Consider the following 23,008-nt stretch of genomic DNA (forward strand, 5'->3'; position numbering starts at 1 on the left):
GGGCCGAGCTGCCCCCTAGAGGCGCCTTCCCGCCGCGCGCGCCCCGGCCCAGCCCCGCGCGCACCGATATAAGCGGCGCGGCCGGCGGCCCGAGAGCGCAGTGCCTGGCGAGCGGCGCCCCGAGAGGACGAGAGAGGCGCGCGGAGACGGCGAGGTAGGGAAGGGAAGGGAAGGGAAGGGAGGGCGGCTTGCCCGGGCTCGTCCCGCCGCCAGCCTTCTTTGTTCGGCGCCGGCCATCGGCCCGGAATGTCTTTGTGCGCGGCGGCGGCGGCGAGCGAGGTCGCTTCTCCGTCTGCGGAGCCGAGCGCGGCTCCGGCCCCCGAAGGGCGCGTGGCCAGGGAGGGCGAGAAGCGGAGCGCCGGGCCAGCCGAGCCGCGCTCCTCTCCGGGGATCGGCGTCGCCCTCGTCGCTGCGCCGCCAGAGCGGATGGATGGCGTCCCGGGGCGGGCATCTTCCTTCGGGAGAGTTTCCTCGTTGGGGCTGCCGGCTGGGCAGCCTGATCTCCAAGCGAGTTGCAGCACTTGGGCTGCACGTCCGTTTCCAAACTCCGTGCTAAATGCATGATTTTGGGTGGGTCAGTGGGGCAGATCAGAAATAAGAATGAAGTGCCTGGAATTGCAGCCTGTAGCCCTATCGATAGGGACCCAGGGGGGACCATGCACACTGAAGAAAGTGAGGCTTACTTCTGAGTAAGCGTGCAGGGCATCAGCCTGCAGAGCTACAATGCTGACCACATGTCCTTGGGGGTGTGCACATCAAATGCACTGTGGTGTTTTGGGATGACATTGCACATGTCAAGGGACCCTCAGCAGAAATGGGCTGCGGGCGACAGTCAGTGCTTTTGATCCTCAGTCAGGCCAGTTAACAAAGGAGATTTACATCAAGGGGAAATGCTTTGGCCACATCACAGGAATCTGGATGAGGACTGCACTCCTAAGCACACTCATTAGAGAAGTAAGTCTCATTTACCCTAAGCAAACATACTTAGGATGGTAGGACTCAAACCAACAACTTCAAGTTACAAGAAAGGAGATTGCAACTAAACATCAGGACGGAATTTCTGATAGTAGGAGCTGTTTGACAGTGGAACAGACTCGCCCAAGTATTTTAGCAGAGGTTGGGTGTCCATCTGTCATGGATGCTTGAGATGAGATTCCTGCACTGCAGGGGGTTGGACTAGATGACCCCTGGGGTCGCTTCCAACTCTACAGTTCCCTGAGTCAATGATTCTAGGATCACACTGCAGAAGTTTCACAAAGCCACACTTTGAAAAGCGAGAGAACTTGTCACCTGCTCTTTTGTATGCGGATCCCTGTTTCAATAGGAAGCTAAACACCCCTGGAGAAAGAAGAGCTGCTTTTGTGTTGTTGTTGTCATTTCTTGGGGTCAGGCAGTCTAGCGGAGCTCCTTCGCTGGCAAGCATTCAGGGGACGGGCAATAAACAGCCACCCTGTAACTTTCAGCAGTAACGAGGAGTTGTAAAGTTACTCTGTTTAGTTGCTAAAAGCAGGATAATGAGGGTTAAAAGGAAAAAGTCAGAGTGCCTCATTAAAAGTTTTATGATCCTCTGAAAGTATTAGTGGGCATTCCCAAGAATATTTTATTCTGCAAAGTTTCAAGGCTATGGCAACTTTTTGTTTGTAAGTTTAGATGTTGCCGTTGAGTCTCAGACTTGCAGGGGAAAGTGACAAAGAGTTGTGCAAAGAGGCCCGTGTTTCTCTTCCCTGAATTTTCCACCAGCAGAAGGTCTGATTCATTGCCAAAGGGTTCCAGGAACAAGTTTTCTTTAAAAAGAGAAAGGGACTCCTCCCTTGCCTTGCACATTTCAGATGTTTCTGTGTGTTTGCCACTGTTTTATTAAATAAGCTACAAAGAGTGAAATGTTAAATGTTCTTTTTCTGTCAACTTTTGACTAAACAGAGCAGGCGTTAGGTAGGAAGAGTCACGTGGTTTGATGGGGGAAGAAGCAAAGTGTGCCACAAAGACACTTTCCACAAGGAATCATTTTTCTTTGAACAAGCTGATAAACTTCAGCAAGACACCACACCAGAAAGAAAGGAGTCGTGCTGTTATTTTAATTGACTTTATTAATAGGTAGCAGCATTGCCTATAAATGTCTTCCAATATCGCATGCCATCTAATATTGTCTGCCTAGTTTTGAAGGTATAAAATGGTATTAAGTTGGGTTCATGCCCTGTTGGTTTGCTTGATCTCAGTCACAGAATCAAAGTTGGGGAGCTGTTGGCAGGATAGCTTTGTGAGCTTGTGGAAGAAGAGCTAAAGGAAATGACAACTTCAGAATATTTAGCTAAGACGTTCTGTGGGTGGTTGAGAAGATACAGAGCAACTTTCATGTCTGTTTTTCAGATACACTGCATATGTTTGCACCCAGCCTTAACAACACAAATAAGACTACCTGATGTAGAATAGGCTGCAATTTTTTTCTACAGCTCCTTTATCATGTCTGTTTGAGGTGATTCTTTAGGGCATTGGACTACTGTTTTTCAGGCATGCTTAATAAAAGTGAGTGATGTGTTTGACCTCACATTGAGCTAATTTAATTCTCTTAATCCAATTGTTCAGATCCTGTTCTTACACTTGGATGGACTGGACTTGGTGGTTCTGGCTTGGGATGGCAGTCAGGTGGATTCTTAGAAATACTTCCAGAGTTTTGCTTTTAACAATTGTAGACAAAGAACATCAAGACGCTCTGAAAATATTATTGAATATTTTAAAAGCCCTTCAACAGTGGATAGACTAAAGATTTCAGATTTTTAAGACCAACAGAAGTTATGCCAATAAAATAAGAAATTTTGTCTTTGTTTTAATATTAACCATAATAAATGTTGCTGTGGAATCAGGTGGGGGGGGGGCAGAGAGAGAGAGAGAGAGAAATGTGTAATAGGAACACTATAGGCTCAGTATTCTACTCCTTATGCAGAATGAAATGATAGGCTGACATGGCAGAATTCTGGACTGTGTCATTTCGGATGCCAAGTGTAGTTCTGTATTTTTTAAAGCTCCCTCTCTTAAAAAAACACTTCGTTTAGAAAAGTAGTGCCATTGGGATAAAGACTTGCCCAGCGCCAGCCCTTGATGTATAAGGTAGGACTTTTTTACATGGGAAACATTCAAAATAAGAACTCATCCTGCAGTCTGAATTTTACCACCTGATTATCCATAATGTGCAGAATGACTTGAAGTTTGCAGAATTGGGTTCTGCATATTAATTCCAAAATGCCAAAGGCCATGTTAAAAGTAAATTTGCAGCTATGCAGTAACAAAGGCGGGTGCTTTAACTCCTTCACGCTTTGCTTCTTGAAGGCAAAGGGGACAAGGGGATCTATTTGGCTGTGTGATTTGGTTACGGCAGCAAACATCCTCTGACAGAATCAAATTCTTTCTTGGGCAAAGGAAAAGGAAGGGCGAGCTGGGAAATCAAGTGCCTGGAAGGACTTGGTTTTTTATGTATGAAGAGGATGAATGACTAACAGGGAAGACTGTATAGATCTTTGTTTTCCTGCTATGATTCCAGATGTGGACTGTTTCAGAGACCTGATTTCTCTGTCATCCAACCCACCTGCAGTTCCTTTAAGTGCAGCCTTACAACAGTTACCCAGCCTGCCATTCTCGCTGCCCTTCTAAATCGAGAGTAAGGGGCAGAATAGCTCTGGTCTCCCTGGCCAGAGGACTGAAACCCCCCCAGCTCTGCTTACTGGAGCAAGCCCAGACAATAGCCAGACGGGTCTTCTACTGCAATTGTCTTTGGATGTGGCTGTCCCCGATCTTCAATATCAACAGCTAATCCCCGTGGCGATTTGAGCATATCACTTTTCTGGCTGGGGCTGTGCATTGTTGGCATGCAAGCATCTAAATAGCATCCTGGGGTCTTGCCACACAAACACTGAGGTGGCTGCAGAATAAAAGTAGACTGGGCAGCACAGTTTCTCGAGCCTGTCCTGGGAGACTTCTGACTGGCATGCAGTAGGACCTCAGAGCTATTCATTAACAAACAGTCAAGATTGCTTTGTTTTACGTTTCAGCTGGCACACTGGGCTAGACTCCCTTGCTATTCTGGGGTGAGCACTGGCAGGGGGCCACAAAGCCTACAATCGGCTTAAATCCTTTTCTTTCATGGGCTGTTATTCTATCCCATTGCAGGGAGGAGGGGCATGGCTTTTGCCAGGGAATAGGAACTCACCCAATTGTTGATTTCACCGTGTTGATCTAGCACTACCCTTGATCAATCTGAGCTCCTTTTTGAAAACATTTGCTTAAAACTCACACTGAAATTCTCATTGCATTAGTTGGAATGTGATGCTTTTAGTGGGACAGTTAAAGTGTAATGAGCTGTTGATTCCACAACATTATAAACCAAGTTACTTTTAATGTGCTTGACACAGTCAGGAGATTCCTTTTTCAGTTTCTATTTCCATTGTGGTGATAAGCCAGTACTGTCAGCTGCAGTAAGCTGATTAAGGCAAGTCAAAGCAAACATGCCAGAATCCTGCATATAAGCAAGTAAAACTACATTTTATTTTCTAGTTTAAGCATGATTGAAACTTCTTTTCCACTCACCCCTGTCCTTACAGATTGTAGAGTATTAGTAGTAACTTAATTCTTTAAAGCAAATTATTTTACTAGCTAGTTAGCATTAGGAAAGTAATGGGTAAGATACATCTAGACAAATTAAAATAGATATGATGAAGCCCTTTGATGAATAGGCTAAATAAATAAGTTGATTTCCAATACTGCATTCCAATTGTGAAGTTCCTTGCTTTGCTTTTGCACTGAATGTCAGAGGAGCAGAGATGGGAAGAAGAAAGGGTAGTACTGTAATTGAAAGCCCTCCCAAGGTATAGAAGTCCCAGGGCTACAGTCTAAAAGTCATGTGATGCAGCAACCTTGTTGAAGCTAAGCAGGTTTGGACCCGTTCAGTACCTGGATGGGAGGCCACCTGGGTAACTTATGGATTCCCTTCTTTAGCTTCCTGGTGAAAGGGTAGGATGCTAATAAACGTTCTCTTTTAAAAACTTAGCAATGAGGATTCTAAACTTATTTTATTTTGAGGGGAGGCGGAGGAATTGGTTCTAGCTCTAAAGCAGGGTTTCCCAAACTTGGGTCTCCAGCTGTTTTCGGACTACAGTTCCCATGATCCCTGACCAGTGGTCCTGCTAGCTAGGGATGATGGGAGTTGTGGTCCAAAAACAGCTGGAGACCCAAGTTTGGGAAACTCTGCTTTAATGAGTTCCAGCTTCTCTGAGTCGTGTGGTTGTAAATGACATGGTTTTTTCCTTGCTAATAAGATTTTCTTGTTGGTATAACTTAAATATTTTTTTAGTATCAACACAAGTTGAATGCATAGGAATATCGCATCTCTGCCCCATGGACATTCCATTAGATGTCCAAATCAGCGGCAGCAGAAGCAGTTAGTGACTTGCAGGTGAATGAGCAGTGATGAACAGGGATGTAGAGAACTAAGTGACATTGGTGCTGCTGGCAGGTAACGTGGGTAGTTTCATGACAAAATCCGCACTCTTTTAATTCCCTTGGGAAACATGTATTTTAAACTATAATGTTTGTGTGAGGCCTTCTCAGTCTGTTTTCATGAAGTATGAGGAAGATGGCCCTAATTCCCTGATAGCCACATGTTTGTTTACTGATACAGTGGTACCTCTGGTTATGAACTTAATTCGTTCCAGAGGTCCATTCTTAAGTTGAAACTGTTCTTATCCTGAGGCGCGGTTTCGCTAATGGCGCCTCCCGCTGCGCGACTTCTGCTTGCATCCCAGGGCAAAGTTCCCAACCAGGAGCAACTACTCCCGGGTTAGCGGTGTTCATAACCTGAAGCGTGCGTAACCAGAAACGTTTGTAAACAGAGGTACCACTGTATCTAGAACCGGGCCAAAATGATTCAGAAATTCCTAGGCAAATGTTTTTTACAGAGACATTTCATTTTCTCACCAACCTGCTTTTCCTCTGAATATTCCCCATTTATTTGTGTGCCACCCCCTTCATGCCCTGGAACGATGCTTGATCTAGGACATTGGGGGGGATTCAAAATGGAGGCCACGTTGCCCCCATGGTTGCTGCTGCTGTTGCCAGTTGCAAGAGCAGCAGTACCCAAAACAACACCACCCCCAGTTGGGAGGGAAGAAAATAAAAGAAGTCATTTTACTGCCTTCTAATAGTCTCACACTCAAGCAACTGTTTAAGAATTTATGTTTCCCCTGGATAAATGTCATGAAATGCGCTTCTCCTATACCCCAATGTTTCTGCCCACAAATAAAATGCAAAATTCTGAGAAGCATTTTGCACAGTTGTCAGAGATGTACCTAAGCATCACTGGCAAGGAGGTGTATTTGTGCTCCCCCCACATCCCTTGTGCCCTTGGCAAGGAGATGTATTGACGCCTCTGAAGCCAAGAGAGACCATGGACAAGAAACTCCAAAGTGTTGCTTTTCATTGCCTTTCTCTTGGGAGGGAGAACCCTGGAGGGCTGCTGCGATGGCCCATGCCAGTGACCGGATTCCTCCACCGAGCCGCCCAGAAGTGCCTGTGTGCCCATCAAAGCCACCCAGAGCAGTGGCAGGGCAGCCAGGGAGTAGGTAGCCAGTGGGGCAGTCTCCTAGCCACTCCAAGCCAGAGGGAAGAGGCTTGATTTTTGTGTCCCCTCCCCCGCCGGGCCTGTGCCTTTGGTGGGGGCCAAGCTGGCCAACCCCCAGATATGCCTCTGCACATGGTCTGTTGATTGTTTTTAAAACTAAAGAAACCTGCAAATCTTGGGAGAGGTTGTACCAGAATTTCTGATATATATATTTTTTCAGTAGAGGGCAGTATATTCTGAGTAGCTGTACTAAAACCAATCTTGCTTTGCCAAGGTAAACGGTGTTCCTTGCTCTGAAAGAGCATGCAGCTTTAATACTTGCAAGCACACATACGCTCTGTATTAATATCTTGTTAAACACCATTTGACAACAGTAAGAGCGGGATTAAAATATATTGCAGGGGTTGGTGACATGAACAAACAAGGGATTACCTCAAATCAAAGAGAAGTGGGTGAGTCTTTGTTGTGAAGCTGGATGAGCTCTGTGGCATCTGTCCAGGGTCCTGAGCGTCGATGATGTGTGGATGTTTGTCTGTCTTGTGAAAAATCTCAGTAAAGAAAGATAAATCAGATGGTGTTAGGGTCAATCTAGGTATGACATGGTAGATCTATGAGCTTTATGCTCAGATAAACAGGTTTCGGTGGAGGTAGGATAAAGAAGCTCAATGGGAGAAGGTATAGAACCCATGGCTAAATTTGCCTTTCCCCCTAACTGAGTACACTTTCCGTACTGGATCTCAGCAGTGGAGAAGGTGACGTTTGGAGGACAGACCTTGTATGTGAGGAGGGCTACCCTCCTCTCCACGCATGCAACCCCTTTGCTGCTAAAATATAGCTTCTTCCTGATGGTGGGAGCTCTGGGTTTAAACAACAGATTTGCTACCATCGTGTTTCTAGTTTGGTCCTCAGGAAGGACATTGGAGAACCCAACTTCTCTTTATTTTCACTTTTTGTATTTAAACTTCCCTTATCAGGTCAGCTTACAGTGAAAGATTTAAAACACTTACATAAAGATAAGACAAAAAGAGCAAATCTGTGCAGAGTTAGTCCCTTTCTGATCCTGTTCTCTCTGTTATCCAATACTACAGCAGCTTGTGGAGGAGCAGAAAAGTGAAAGAGAAAGAAAAAGAACTTGGAATGGACAATTGTGGGGCATAGATTTGTTGGTGTTTTGGAAATAAACAGCTGCTGCACCTTACACACCCTAGAATTAGTGAAGCAGTTGGGCTGGGCATTTAAACTGCATCTTAAAATTCAACGTCTGTATAAACACTATTAATCCATAGGTTTGTCCAACAGCAGATTAATAAAAACAACTTCAGTTTAGCAGCCTTACACCCCAGGATTTTTCGAAAGATGAAAGGGAATTGACTGGATTGGCCTTTTTAGAAGGGGAGAAAGCCACCACAAAGAATATCCTGTCCTTTTCACTAGATGACCAGGGCATTCTGAGTGGGGTGTTCCTTGCAAATTGGGGGGAGATAGAAGAGAAGGTGTTTATTCAGACACTTTGCTCCTGACAATTCAGAGAAGCCTTTCTGAACCTTGGGTTCCCCGGTATTGTTGGACTACAACTCCCATCACCCCTGACCAATGGTCTTGCCAGATAGGGATTATGGGAGTTGTTGTCCAACAACATCTGGGGTCCCAAGGTTGAGAAAGGCTGGATTAGAGCCTGAAAGGTTTTAAAAAGCAGACCATATTACTTCTAAGTGAGCCTGCAACCTGACTGGTAGCCAGTGTAGTATTTTAAGGGCAGATGTAACATGCGTCCACCATTGTGATGTGGGTAACTTGGGTGAAGCTGCCATATTCTGGACCAGGTGCAGTTTTCAAACTCTCTTCACAGGCCATACCACGCAGAGGGCACTCCAATACTCCAATCTTGAGATCGACAAGGCATAGCTCCTATTAGCTGCTTCCTTCTTAGGTGGATGGAAGGCAGCCGTGGTTCTGCCCCAGGAGGAGAGGGTTGAGCTTTCCATCTCCATGCCTTACCTTGACACTATGAGGGCTGTTTCTCATTATAACTAACTGAATTGTAGCAGGGAGTAAAAGAAAGCAGCTGGTCATGGTTTTGTACCTCCTACATAACCACATCTGTAAGGTAAAGGTAAAGGTACCCCTGCCCGTACGGGCCAGTCTTGCCAGACTCTAGGATTGTGCGCTCATCTCACTCTATAGGCTGGGAGCCAGCGCTGTCCGCAGACACCTCCGGGTCACGTGGCCAGCGTGACAAGCTGCATCTGGCGAGCCAGTGCAGCACACGGAACGCTGTTTACCTTCCTGCTAGTAAGTGGTCCCTATTTATCTACTTGCACCCGGGGGTGCTTTTGAACTGCTAGGTTAGCAGGCGCTGGGACCGAGCAACGGGAGCGCACCCCGCCGCGGGGATTCGAACCGCCGATCATGCGATCGGCAAGTCCTAGGCACTGAGGTTTTACCCACAGCGCCACCCGCGTCCCTAACCACATCTGAGCTGCCCACAATTTTTCACTGCCTTCCCCTGTTCAGAAGACTTCTTTTTTGCTTCAATTGTCCACAGTATGCATTCCCAAAGCAGTCTCTTGATGGCTGCAGATTCAGTCCTTCCTGATGCTACGAGGAGGATGCTTTATCCAGTGTTGCTGATTTCATTTGGTCTTTGGTCGGTCTGCAGAAGCACGCCTTGGCCATCTTGCCAGACTTTCCATTACGAGGGTGATGTTTAATGGGGAAGAGGGAGCTCCGAGATGTTCATAAATGGAGGCTGCCGGATAAGTACTTTCTTGGCTTCCACATGTAACTGCTTGCTAAATCAAATTAACGCTGCCCCACAGGCCAGAGGAAGCAGGGAAGGGAGCAGGTTACTAGTTCAATAGGCAAGTTCTGTAAAAGTTGGGCCTGGCAACTATCCAAAAAGGGGTGGCGGGTGTAGACAACTTTGCATGAAATAAGTACAGTCGTACCTTGGAAGTCGAATGGAATCCATTCCAGAAGTCCGTTCAACTTCCAAAATGTTTGAAAACCAAATTGTGGCTTCTGATTGGCTGCAGGAAGCTCCTGCAGCCAATCAAAAGCCATGGAAGCCCTGTCAGACATTTGAACATCTGCAAAGAACATCTGCAAACCGGAACAATCACTTCTGGGTTTGCGGCGTTAGGGAGCCAAAACGTCTGAGTTCCAGGGCCTTTGACAACCAAGGCATGACTGTATTGGAAATGCATAATCTAACTCTTAAAGGTGTGGCTGTATTGTGTATGTTTTCAAAGGGAAGAAACGAGTGTGGTCATTTTCAACCAGCGCTTTGACTTCCATATCTCCATGTCAAGGGTGGGGGACCTTTTACAGCCTAAGGTTCCTTCATGGGCAGCCTTCTGGGGGCCACAGTGGTGAGTAGAGTGACAGGTATCATTCTTACCTTGTACAAGAAATGTTAGTGGTTTCTATAAACGCCCCCAGCATGCACACTCCATCTCAGCATCGCCCCCACCATTCCAGGCAACCCAGAGTCCCAGAGCCAGTTCCAGTTGCACAGAAGCACAGAGTGAGCTACAGAGCAGGGCTTCTGAAGGGGGCATGGCCATGGGGTGTGTGGCCTGGTAACAGCCCCAGGGACCATTCCGAGAGGCCTGGAAGGCCACGTTCAGGCCTAAGATTCCCTACCCAAGCTCTGAAGTGCCCGGCAACATTACTAAAAGTTTCCGCCTTCTGATACGTAAGTGGCAGGCATTCTTTTGAAAAGCTCTAAGGAGCACAAATCACAGCACCTCTCTCTGTGTGTAGGCACATTCCAGATCCTAGAATACCATGCACTCCTCAGCGACTCATGCATCCCATAATACATTAAACTATCCTGAGTTTGGAGAGCAGTTTGTTTGATGAAACTGCTGCCAATGAGGAAAGTTGCTGGGAGGCATGGCATGTCCACCTACCTGAGGAACTGAAATACACCTGGCTGGAGATAGGCTCAAAAGTGTGATTGTGCCACAAGGCCAGAAGGCACCCAACTGTACATCTTTGCCTCTGTGTCTGGGCACACGTGCCTGGAATGCAGTGAGATCTGACGTGAAGAAATGGTCGCCTTCTGTCTTTGAGCTTGGGGGGGGGGGTCACGAGGCGCTTGCTCTCATGTTGACACAGCGCCACCCAGAGGGCACCACTGCACTAGCGCTCCTTGGAGCCATTCAGCATCTCTCTTTAGGCTTTGCTAGGTCTGTTGCCACCACCGTCTGATAGCAGCACAGAGACTGGCCACAAAAGGAGATCAGAGATGAATGAAGGAGAAGGGCTGGATTCTGGTTTCAGTGCCGTGAGTTTAAATTTTCAGAACTCTTCTGAGCCAATGTAAATGATTACAAGGGGATAAGACAACCTGCTGGAGTTGCTCAAAGATAAAACCATTGTTAAATCAGAAAAGAGTAGTTTCTGAAGGCTTTTAGCCATTTCTCTTCCTGACTGATTCTCGTAATAACTGCTGCTTCAGATCTCTCAGTTCCAATATATTTATAGCAATGAGATTCAGTTAGTTTTATTCTAAATGCTTAGAAAGCTGAAAGAAATGCCAAGCATTCTGGAGAAGTCTCAATTGTAAGTCTTTTTCTTTCTTTACATATTTAGCTCTCAGTGGTACTTCCCTGTTCCTCACTTTCTCATATACTTCCAGCCTTCCAGCCTTTCCACTTCTGACTACATAAAATACCACCACTGTCCCTCTCTTCTGTGAAAAAGCTTCACCTATTGAATTTCTGCCTAACCCATAATGTTTATGCACATTTTTGTAGCAAAATGAGCAAGCCACACCACTGTGCCATGACAATCTACGTGCAATATACCCATATTTAGAAGACTATGTGGAGTATTAAAACCTATATTTCAACAAGTGGAGTCTAGCTAAAAACAGTGTGTTGTGGGGTAAAGTCTGCCTTTCTCAAGAAGGCAGGCTTAAAACTTGCAGTGCAATTCTGAGCGGCATTGGGGTGCATGTGAAGTGGTGTATTACTCGCCATACAGGGCAGGAGAGGTGGGGAACCTGCTCCCCCCCCCGGCTTTTTCTCAATCCCCCCCCCATTGCGGAGGAAGATTTATACAAGCTCCATACTGGCATCAAGGAGGAGTGGGAATCCTGAGGCCTCTGAGACAAATAAATTCCGCACCTGCCTGGACGTGGAATAGAATAGAATAGAATAGAATAGAATAGAATAGAATAGAAGAATAGAATAGAATAGAATAGAATAGAATAGAATAGAATAGAATAGAATTTATTATTTATACCCCGCCCATCTGACTGGGTTTCCCCAGCCACTCTGGGCGGCTTCCAACAAAGTATTAAAATACAGTGGTCTGTTAAACATTAAAAGCTTCCCTAAAGAGGGCTGCCTTCAGATGTCTTCTAAAAGTCTGGTAGTTATTCTTCTCTTTGACATCTGATGGGAGGGCGTTCCACAGGGCGGGTGCCACTACCGAGAAGGCCCTCTGCCTGGTTCCCTGTAACTTGGCTTCTCGCAGTGAGGGAACCGCCAGAAGGCCCTCGGCGCTGGATCTCAGCGTCCAGGCTGAATGATGGGGGTGGAGGCGCTCCTTCAGGTATACTGGGCTGAGGCCGTTTAGGGCTTTAAAGATCAGCACCAACACTTTGAATTGTGCTCGGAAACGTACTGGGAGCCAGTGTAGGTCTTTCAAGACCGGTGTTATGTGGTCTTGGTGGCCACTCCCAGTCACCAATCTAGCTGCCGCATTCTGGATTAGTTGTCGTTTCCGGGTCACCTTCAAAGGTAGCCCCACGTAGAGCATATTGCAGTAGTCCAAGCGGGAGATAACTAGAGCATGCACCACTCTGGCGAGACAGTCCGCGGGCAGGTAGGGTCTCAGCGTACGTACCAGATGGAGCTGGTTAACAGCTGCCCTGGACACAGAATTGACCTGCGCCTCCATGGACAGCTGTGAGTCCACTAGCTGCATCATGGAGGAATGGTGGGATATAAATCTCAGAAAAGCAATCAAAGTAAAAAAAAAGTTTTATCATTGATAAATGATATGGAAAGGAAGACCAACTATATAAAAACCAATCTGGTCTTCATCAAAACACTATTGCACAGGGTCATCCAGTGAAATTAAAGGTAAAGGTAAAGGTACCCCTGCCCATTCGGGCCAGTCTTGCCAGACTCTAGGGTTGTGCGCTCATCTCACTCTATAGGCCGGGAGCCAGCGCTGTCCGCAGACACTTCCGGGTCACGTGGCCAGCGTGACAAGCTGCATCTGGCGAGCCAGAGCCGCACACGGAACACCGTTTACCTTCCCGCTGGTAAGCGGTCCCTATTTATCTACTTGCACCCGGGGGTGCTTTCGAACTGCTAGGTTGGCAGGCGCTGGGACCGAATGACGGGAGCGCACCCCGCCGCGGGGATTCGAACCGCCGACCATGCGATCGGCAAGTCCTAGGCGCTGAGGTTTTACCCACAGCGCCACCCGCGTCCCTAGTGAAATTAACTGCCTGCAAATTTGGGAGAAGCAAGTGTGAGTACTTCTTCACAAAGTGTGCAATTAGTCTATAAATACAGTTGCTGCAGAATGGTCTAATAATCACCAGCACAAATAGTTTTTGAAAGTGCTACATAAATTTGAATAATTTTATCAGTAGTTTATCCATCATTTTCAGTAGTTTTTGACTATAATCTGTGGGGAAAGAACCTCCAGGCCTTGCCCTTCTGACTAGTGTGTTTTACCTTGGGCAAGTAGTGAGAACAGTCACATAACTGGATCTCTAAATTTGTACTTGCATCCAGTATGGTGTTCTTCTTATCATTCGCTCTCACGACTTCTTTGTGTGAAAAGGAACATAGTATTAAACTCATCCTAATACTATAAAAAAGCATTTTGCCAAACCATTCAGTCTGTGCGAAGAGAACCCAAGATAAATACATTAAATAATTGCTACCACCATCACCTCATGATAAATGTGGTAAAGGGTGTGGAAAATCAAATGGCTGTTGCGGTAGGTAGATATCAAATTCTGAAGCAGTAACTTTTGCCTTTTCAAATTGCTTAGGGCCAACCCAAGGCACGATGATGCCTCATACAATGAAATATAAATGGCACCTCTTCTTCCACTAATGAACACCTGTGGTCTTGCCCAGCTTCTCTTCATGTCTACACAACTTAATGCAGAAGAACTTTCCAGTGAAAATGTCATGGATCAGATCTGTCTGTCATCAGCCTTGCCACCCTTAATGGCATCCCAAACTGCCACTTGACTTAATGTAAAGATTGCTGTCTTTGAACAGCTTTCTCCAAGGTTATTTAGAAAAAAATGGTTGGGGATTTACTGGGCAAACATTGCACTACAGTTCTCAATTTTATGCAGCCTCATCAAAAATCCCACTAAAATTGTAAATGCCTTGAACACTATAAACTGATGGCTCCATCCAGCAAGATTTGATTTTAGTGCTTAGCAAGGGATGACAGTGTTTGCCAGCAATTTTCAGACACTTTGATGGGTTTATTCTCGTGGGAAGCCTGAGTATTGCAGGCTAACCCTTTAGCCTAGAATTGTAGTTTTGAAACTACTAGGGTAAGCAGATAGGATACATTGATTATATTGAGAGCTGTATGATTTAAGTTATAGATAACAGACACCCAGCAGTTATTTAACCCTGATGTCTTCGTGTATCTTATAGCCAGAGGCTGCAGTGCAGCAGAACTGTCACTTAAAGAAAAAGTGTACAAAATGCCAATGTTTCCTTACTATTGTTTTCTGAATATTTTTATGGCAATGGTGGTCCCCCCCTTCCAGAAGTATGTTTAAAATCTGAAGGGTGTTGTGTAAGATGCCACTTAACCAAAACATTCAGTGCCCAAAGTGTCTCTGGACTGGTGGTCAGGTTATTTGGGATGAAGGCATTTGTTTAAAAATGGCTGTTTTTGTAAACCAAGATGCTTATCCTTTCTCTTCCTGCTTCTTTGCTTTGCCTTAGGCTGCCTCCATCCCAGATCGACCAGCTATGAATACCATTGATTTGCCAAGCCTATTTGAACATGTGGAAGGGGAGAATTTCACTGAAACCAACTTGACTTGTGGCAGTGGAGACTGCATCACTGTGGACTCCTTATCATGCCCAGCTATGCTCAACAGAAATGCCCTGCTTTACACCCTCTCCATTTTTTATATCTTTATATTTATGATAGGCTTAGTGGCCAATTTTGTGGTTGTCTGGATGAACTTCCAAGCCAAAACCACTGGCTACGAAACGCATCTCTATATCTTCAATCTAGCCATTGCCGACCTGTGTGTGATCATCACCCTCCCAGTCTGGGTGGTCTCCCTTGTCCAGCACAGCCAGTGGAACATGGGAGAGCTCACCTGCAAGATCACTCACCTCGTGTTTTCCATCAATCTATATGGGAGCATCTTCTTCCTGGCGTGCATGAGCGTGGATCGATATCTCTCAGTGGCCTGCTTCACAACCTCCAGCAGTGTTAAAAAGAAGAGGATCCGCCGTTGCATCTGCATCTTGGTCTGGCTTTTGGCTTTCTTTGTGTCTATCCCTGATACCCACTACCTGAAGACCGTTTCCTCCAACAATGAGACCTACTGCCGCCCTGTCTACCCGGAGGAGAACGCTAAGGAGTGGCTGGCTAGCATGGAACTGAGCTCTGTCATTCTAGGGTTTGTCATTCCTTTCCCCATCATTGCCATCTTCTATTGTCTCCTGGCAAGAGCCATATCTGCCTCCAGCGACCAAGAGAGGAAGAGCAACGGGAAAATAATTTTTTCCTACGTCATTGTGTTTCTGGTCTGCTGGCTGCCGTACCATGTCGTGGTCTTGCTTGACTTGTTGCTGACCTTCCACTTCCTTCCCTTCAGCTGCCAGATGGAGAGCTTCCTCTTTGCAGCTCTTCACGTCACTCAGTGCTTGTCTCTGGTTCACTGCTGCGTCAACCCCATACTCTACAGCTTCATCAACCGAAACTACAAGTATGAGCTCATGAAGGCGTTCATCTTTAAGTACTCGGCCAAAACAGGCCTTACCAAACTAATCGATACTTCCAGGGTATCGGAAATGGAGTACTCTGCTCTGGAACAAAATGCTAAATGATCACAGCTTCACAAGAGACTTTTTCTGTGCTCTGTCTTTAGCTGGACAATAAATTTGACCTAATATAATACAAATACAAACATGACTGTGCTTTTTTTTTGGAACAAATCATGTACCACCAAAATACTGCATTTTAAATGTTTTCTTGTGTTTTTTCTGCCATTAGCTAGTCCACACAGTTCAGTTATGCTATTGGGAGTGGGAGGGAAATATATAGTAAACAAAGCTATGTTGTGGTAAAGATGTTCCTTATTTTATTATATCCCAGTTGGGGAACAGATAGCCCTTTCCCTAGCTACCTTGACTTCACTGTATACATTTTTACAGTGTGTATTTAAAGAAAGCAGACCTCTATTTTCTTGCTTTTGCAGTTATACTGGAAAATCAAATATATTTAATCATGCATTTGAAGCTTCTTGTCATCAAATATAGAATGCTGTCCTTATAATGTTAGAATTCCATTCAGTTTACTGTTGTAAGAGTAGTACTTATAACAATTGTTAAATGAAAAATATATGTTCTTCTCTTCTGAGATGGCCTTGGCAATTTTTTTGTGGCAATATAGTTGTAATCTAGATTTTTAAAAAATATATAATGCTCATTATACCGTGTGATTATTGTGTAAAGATATGTTTCAAAACCCTCACACACTTATTTCATTCAGTGTCCCATCTCCTTATTTGTAAATTATTTTTTGAAAAAATAAATATATTTGAAAACGAAGCAGGAGTAGCATTTCATTTATTTATCTTACATTTACATTATGATTTTTACATCTCTTTCTGCAAAGGAAGACTAATCAGATACTCTTTTTAGAGGTGGACAGTGGCGTCTACCTCCCAATAGCATCTGCACCATGGTAGCAGTAGACAAGGCAGGTTCCCTTCCAAAGGATTGTGAGATTTCCCGTGAGATTCCCAGAGGTTGGAAATAAAGGGCCTTATCTATCTCTGACGGCCTCCCCCTCCACGGCTTGCACTATGGTCAGTGCAGGAAACCAAGGGAAAGAGCCCTTCCTTCCTTCCTTCCTTCCTTCCTTCCTTCCTTCCTTCCGGACCTGCCTCAAGACTCTTCAAAGTGTTGATCTGTAACTAACAAATATAGGTAGGTAGCTGTGTTGGTCTGCCATAGTCGAAACAAAATAAAAATTTCCTTCCAGTAGCACCTTAGAGACCAACTAAGTCATACCATACCAATACTCATACTCAATACTCATACCAATAACAAACTTAGTTGGTCTCTAAGGTGCTACTGGAAGGAATTTTTAAATTTTGTGTCGACTAACGAATATGTTAGTCCTTAAGGTGCCACAATTTTTTGTTCTGTTTTTTTTGCTGCAACAGATTAACATGGCTGCCTCTCTGTAATTTGTAAACTCCAAATTACTGCCTTCCAGTAGCACCTTAAAGACCAACTAAGTTAGTTCTTGGTATGAGCTTTCGTGTGCATGCACACGAAAGCTCATACCAAGAACTAACTTAGTTGGTCTTTAAGGTGCTACTGGAAGGAATTTTTTTTGTTTTGACTATGGCATACCAACACGGCTACCTATCTGTAACTCCAAATTACTTGTCCTTTTTACTTGCTGTTTTTACATCCGCATGTTGATGCTCTAAACATTGTATTTTGAATGCTAATGCTTCATTTTGTAGTTAGACATGCTGTGGCATTCACTAAGCCGCAGAGTTTATACACTGCAGAAGTCAGAGGTTTCTCTTCACTGAATGATTACAGTCAAAACCGTACCATAAGGACAGCAACCACAACCCCTACAGCAACCACATGAAGTAAATATCACAAATCAAGCAACCAAGAGGTTGACTTTCTCACTTGGTTGGGAGTCTTCCAGTCTTTCTTCCTCTCACACTTCTGGCCACTTCCAGTTTACGAGGCTCAGTCGGGAACCATTCCATTGGAGAAGACCAATGTAATGCTCCTCATCACTCCTTTGTGGCTGTATTCATGCTGGTCTGATTTAATGAGATCTGTTTCACAGAGGTATGGTCTGATAAAGAACTCATATCAAGGACATCATGGATGGACCATGCTGTTTCTTAAGGAAGCTAGCCTTCAGACATTGGAGGCTCCTCTGAATGAATGCATGCAGGGCATGGGTGGGTGGGAAAGTAGTCATCGCCATGTGTCTTTGTTTATCTAATGCCTTAGCAAGCAATGGAAGTGGCTGGGCACCTCCACTGCAGCTGTCCAAATGAATATGGCACTGCAGGGGAGAAGCTGCCTCTCCCCCAAAAGAGGGCCATTATTTATTCCATCCTTTCCCAAATCCACATTCCGGTTGGCAGTGTTTATCCTTTTAAACTACAGGTGTACTTGCAGCCATTACTAGACTGCAATATTTGAATCCCTCAGGAATATTCCTACAAAAACTGAGCAGGGCTTAACATGGGGAACAAATTATTTTACTGGCTGCAAAGATCTCACTCACCAATGTGCTCAATCTTTAACAATAAAACTTGCATGACCAAAGGCTTTTAATCTTATACACCTAGATAGCTCAGAGATGACTGTATACAGTCCCACTTATTTCGGATGCGCTACTCCAGTGTAACACTGAATCAACCTACAGTATAGTGGTGCCATCTGGTGACTACTGCTCTTAAAAATTCTCCATGGCCAGAGAGTAAAAACAGAAGAGAGTTTCTTCACACTTTTAGGCAACGATCACTAGTAGCAGCTTTAAGCAACTACAATGAACTAGACTTGTAAATATTAAGAGATCAGGAATCTATACAGTGCAAAGTCTGGGATCTTTGTTATGTTTAAGGGATCTCTGAAATGTGGCTTTGGGCATATACCCCGCTTTCTCATAGGTGACCACAATATACCTATGTTTTGGTGAAGTTCATGCTTACAGTGAATGCTAGCAGTGTGGTTAGACTTACTGGACTTGTTTAGACATAATGCTAAATGTTTAGTGCTGTGAGAATGAGTCATGGTGAGCCTCAAATTCATATGCTCCTCATCTTTGGATTCAGCTGCAAAGAGAAGTTTGGAACATTTTGCTTCCATTTTAAATTAATCCCACTTTGCTACATCATTTGAACTTGACAAACTATGCTTAATTAACTGGTTTGTTGAATTCCAAAACATAGACTTAGATTTACCACAGTTTAGAGTTCAGAGGTTATGGCTGTAATCCTCTACACAAGCTTCAGTTTAGCTTGTGAAATTCAGCATAGTGGTAAAAAGATTCTTCTGCCAGTGGAAGCATTCCTGCTTGACCTCGCAATCCCTGAGAGCAGATTGGAGGGAGGGGGGCATATCTGGGGAGCAGGGAGGGGGAGCCCCATTGCACTAGTGAGAACCCTTGCGCTAGTTCCCACCAGTGGAACAGCTTAGTTGAATCTGGTCCATAATCTATCAACAGGACTGTGGACTTAAATTTTAACATTAATTTGACTCTTACATGCACATGCCCTTTAAAGACAAAAAAGTATAAATTAATGTAAGTTGATCTGTGTAGACACATCTGGATATCCAAACATAATTGCATGGGAGCCTAATTAAAATCTGTTTTCTAAGACTTGCACAAAAGTCCAAACAAAATGTTGGTTACTAGAAACTGGTCACCAAGCAACTGGGTTAAAAACATATGAAAACCAAAGCTGACATTCCTTTTTGTAGAAACCTTTTTACTGCAGCATTCCAAAGCATCATGATTCCTCATACACCAAATGTAGAGATGATACTCCGTTGAAAATTCATCTTCTTTTTTTGATAATGTGCAATGCAGTCCTATTTTACAAATACAGCCTTCTTAGCTTTATCAGCCATAAATTATCTTCAGATGTTGCCACGTGGTTACTAATAAAATTTCCTTGGCGATCATCTAGATAACCTACTGTGAAAGGTTCCAGAGATTTACAGGCGTGTTACTCTTTTACCCATCAATTCCTGGATGGAATATTGCTGACTTTAGATACCATCTTGTGATGAGTTCACTGGGCATAAAAACCATTTAAATTTTCTCAGAAGTAAGAAATAAATCAGCTGTGAACAATGTGCTAGGCAGAAGACATTGCTAATGTGGATCACACTTTTACTATCACAGTTAGCTGCCATCCATTCTGAATGGGCTCCGTTTAACATTTGGGCCAGGCAGCTCGCTCTCTGGGGCTTTAAGAAGAGCTTGAGCTAAGGTGGGGGGGGGGGGCAAGGAGAGATTAGAGCTGAGCCACAGGTCCCCCCCCCCCAATCTTTAAAACTGCCAGGTTGCCAATGGAGCATATTGAAGGTACAAACTGCACAAGGCCCGTGTCATTTTAAAAGGCTGAAAATCAGCCTAAAAATAGCAATTGGAGTAGTAAACCAAAGCAATTTCAGTGACTGGGGTCCCATGGTATGGAGATGAGCAGCGCGGAGGTGTTCATCTCTCCTGAGCTGAATTTCCTCCCTTTCTTCTATTATCCATCTGTTCTTAATCTCTAAGGCTTTCACCCTCTCCATTTCAAGCTACATCCTGGACTGCTCATATACATTTAAGATCCTTACTTTTGGGCATTTTCATTCAAATTTAATTCTGGAGTTTTCCCAAATGTCTGGTTTCTGTGCACAAATGCTCATCACAGGGTTTGAAGTCATGAGAAAACTGATAACATCAAGGAAGGCAAGAAACTTAAGACGAAAAATATTATGACCAACAATTCAAATGCGATCCCCAATGCAACTAAACACCTATTTATTTCTGCATTCTGTTATTTGTTGTTGTTGTTGTTGTTGCTGTTATTATTGCCCTAACCAATGACAGCCCCATGCTGGCTTGCAGCAATGGTAAATGAAAAGAAATTAAAGCAGGAATTTTAATGTATGCATGCATGCATGTTTGTATGTATGTAGCAGGTATGTAATAAAGTAGTGATTTCCCCAGCACCATGTGCAGCCAAAGATACTGGGCCGTAAAGAAGAAAATAAAGCAACCAGGGCGAAATAACAATAAAATGTATGCTGTCAATTAATGGCACAGCCGCTTCGGCAAAAGCTGCACCTCCTATTGCTGTATTTACTAATGTTTGTTATGCTACGTGCATCACCCAAAATGGCCGCCAGAGAGGCACAAGGGGCAGAGCCACGTGCCTCACCTAAGATGGCCACCAGACGTGGCTGGGAGTCACAGGGAGGTCCCGGGTACCCTCCCACAACTCCACCCCCCAGGAAAGGGGAATGGTCTTATCTGAATAGAGCCTACAATTCTGTTGTTTACCATTGTCCTAGGACTGATTCATATGCATATGGGGCAACATTCCACATTTCATCACTCGATGAGTTAGTGACCAACGTCCAAATTGTGAGCTGACTCCATTGAAAGGTGTTGTGTTTTCAGTGACGTCAGCTGATACAACAGGCCTGTTTGCAATCCTGTAGTAGATGTGAAGCCCATTTCACGTGTACTAGTCTTTGCCTGGTGTTGTGAGTTATCGACTGATTGCCGTGTGAACACATTCTAGCAAAGAGAGTTTTTAAATATTCAAGTAGGTTAAATCCTGAGCTGAGTGTATAGTTTTCAACAGAAAACAGCCAATCAATGGAGCAACGATGATACAAAGCAGCTGGGAATTTGCCCCTTGACCTGTACATGTTTCCCCCCACTCAGCCGCCTTCTATCCAGTAGTTTGAAGCACAACCTGATGACTGATAAGTTTTCTTTTGCTTTACACACCACAAAAACACATCGATGCTCTCTACTGTACTATTTTCAGAATAAAGAGAAAGAATTAAATTACACTTTAACAGCACAACACTGTTAACACAGGGTCAGGAAACCTTTAAGTAAGGTCACCGTATCGATTGCAGCCCTGAAAGGATTAACATCAAATACTTGGCCATGAAAGGCTGAAAGGAAGTAAATTCAGCATGATATATTGAAACTGGTTTCTTTCATACATAGCAGAACTACTGACATAACAGGTTTATTGTTCAAACCAAGTTATGTTGCCTTGCCAACTTATATTCTGAGCTATCCAAGCAGATTTAATGTTTGTGCAATAATGACACCCCTCCCTCTCTTTTCCTTTGTTCCTTTCCCTTTCTTAAATTGTTAAAGAAGAGTTCGTGCCTACCTAGGAAATGACCTTAATCAATTTAGTTCCAGAGACAAGGATGAAAACTGCAGTTCTTGGGTTTTTTTTTGCTTCTTCACAAGAGTAAATCACTATTGTGATGATCAAGGTGTAAGAGCGGCAGCTTGGCAGAAACTTTTGTTGCATTTCCCAGCAATTCAGTATTCTTGTTTTGTGTCACTTGGATTTGATTGGCAGGTATTTTGAATAGCAAGCTGATAAGCAAATGGTACCAGAAATGTCCTGGAAAGGTTGGATAAAAAGTTAAGTGGTTTTTAGCTATAATGCTATAAGGAATATGAAAAATGGATTATTAATAGGTAAAAATTCAATGTTACAATATTTTAAGATTAAAGACTAGGATAAGCAAAGAGGGAAAGGATTTGCTGAACTAACAAGTTGAACTGGAATACAAAAATGGAGGTGTGAGGAGGTTCGGGAAACAAGCAAATGAAAGATAAGTGATGGAAGGATGAAATTGTTTTTTAACTATTTTTATTTTGTATTTTGTATTTTTTCTTTTTCTTTTTTCATTTTGTAATATTTTGAAAATTTTAATAAATATCTTTAAAAAAAAAAAGAAATATCCTGGAAAGACGCAACACCAACATGCATATATTGGACACTGACTCTGGCCTGGTCTGGCGTATTTGGGTGTTTCCTAAGTGAAGCATTTGACTGACACGGGCCATTTTGAGGAGGTGCCCTTTTACTACGGCTGCCATATGTCCTGATTTTCCAGGACATGTCCTGGAATTTGCCTCCGAAAATGGTGTCCTGGATTATTTTTCAGAAATCAGGCAAATGTCCTGGAAAACTGTCAACGGGGGTTAAATCGTGCCAAAAATGCATTAAAAAGCTCCAAAACTCAAAAATTATTGTAGCTTTAAATTTTAAAAAGCTCAATAATTTTGGAGGTTTCCTAAAAAATTTTTTTAAAAAAATTAACAATTTGGGGGTCTTCCTTTAAAAACTCAGGTGTTTTCATGGTGAGCTGGTTTTTATTTTTTGAAATATTGCAACCCTACATTTTGCAATGATTAAAATCCTGAAAAGTGGTCTTGGCTTATTACAATGTACAGTATGTTGCATTTCTTTTGTATATTCTGTCAACAAAAACACCCAGAAACTTGCTATCCTCTAGTTACTTACTAATTGGAAGTTCAGGTGTCTAGTGTCAGTCATGCCTTTCCCAGATCAAACGTATTTCAGAAGCCCTGTCTCTTGTTGACCTTCTTTTGTTCTTTGGT

At 43.9% G+C, this 23,008-nt stretch overlaps 1 protein-coding gene across 2 annotated transcripts; it reads left to right on the forward strand.

Moving 5' to 3' along the window:
- Position 1: 1 nt before the first annotated feature.
- Positions 2–16,404, forward strand: ACKR3 (atypical chemokine receptor 3). 2 transcript variants are annotated; one of them, XM_028702928.2, is made up of 2 exons: positions 2–154; positions 14,560–16,404. In XM_028702928.2, the coding sequence occupies exon 2, from the start codon at positions 14,587–14,589 to the stop codon at positions 15,679–15,681; it is 1,095 nt and encodes a 364-aa protein (XP_028558761.2). In that variant the 5' UTR covers positions 2–154; positions 14,560–14,586; the 3' UTR covers positions 15,682–16,404. The 2 variants fall into 2 exon arrangements, with proteins under 2 accessions (XP_028558761.2, XP_028558753.2); XM_028702920.2 differs by lacking the exon at positions 2–154 and adding an exon at positions 868–954.
- The last annotated feature ends 6,604 nt before the right edge of the window (positions 16,405–23,008 follow it).

Source organism: Podarcis muralis, chromosome 1 (assembly GCF_964188315.1).
Source record: "Podarcis muralis chromosome 1, rPodMur119.hap1.1, whole genome shotgun sequence".
NCBI classification, from domain to species: domain Eukaryota; kingdom Metazoa; phylum Chordata; class Lepidosauria; order Squamata; family Lacertidae; genus Podarcis; species Podarcis muralis.

Excerpts from the sequence above, each read along its gene's own strand:
- ACKR3 (XM_028702920.2), top strand. The coding sequence starts at position 919 with ATGAGGACTGCACTCCTAAGCACACTCATTAGAGAA. Across the intron at positions 955-14,559 it reads TAAGCACACTCATTAGAGAA|GCTGCCTCCATCCCAGATCG; the intron begins GTAAGTCTCATT and ends GCTTTGCCTTAG.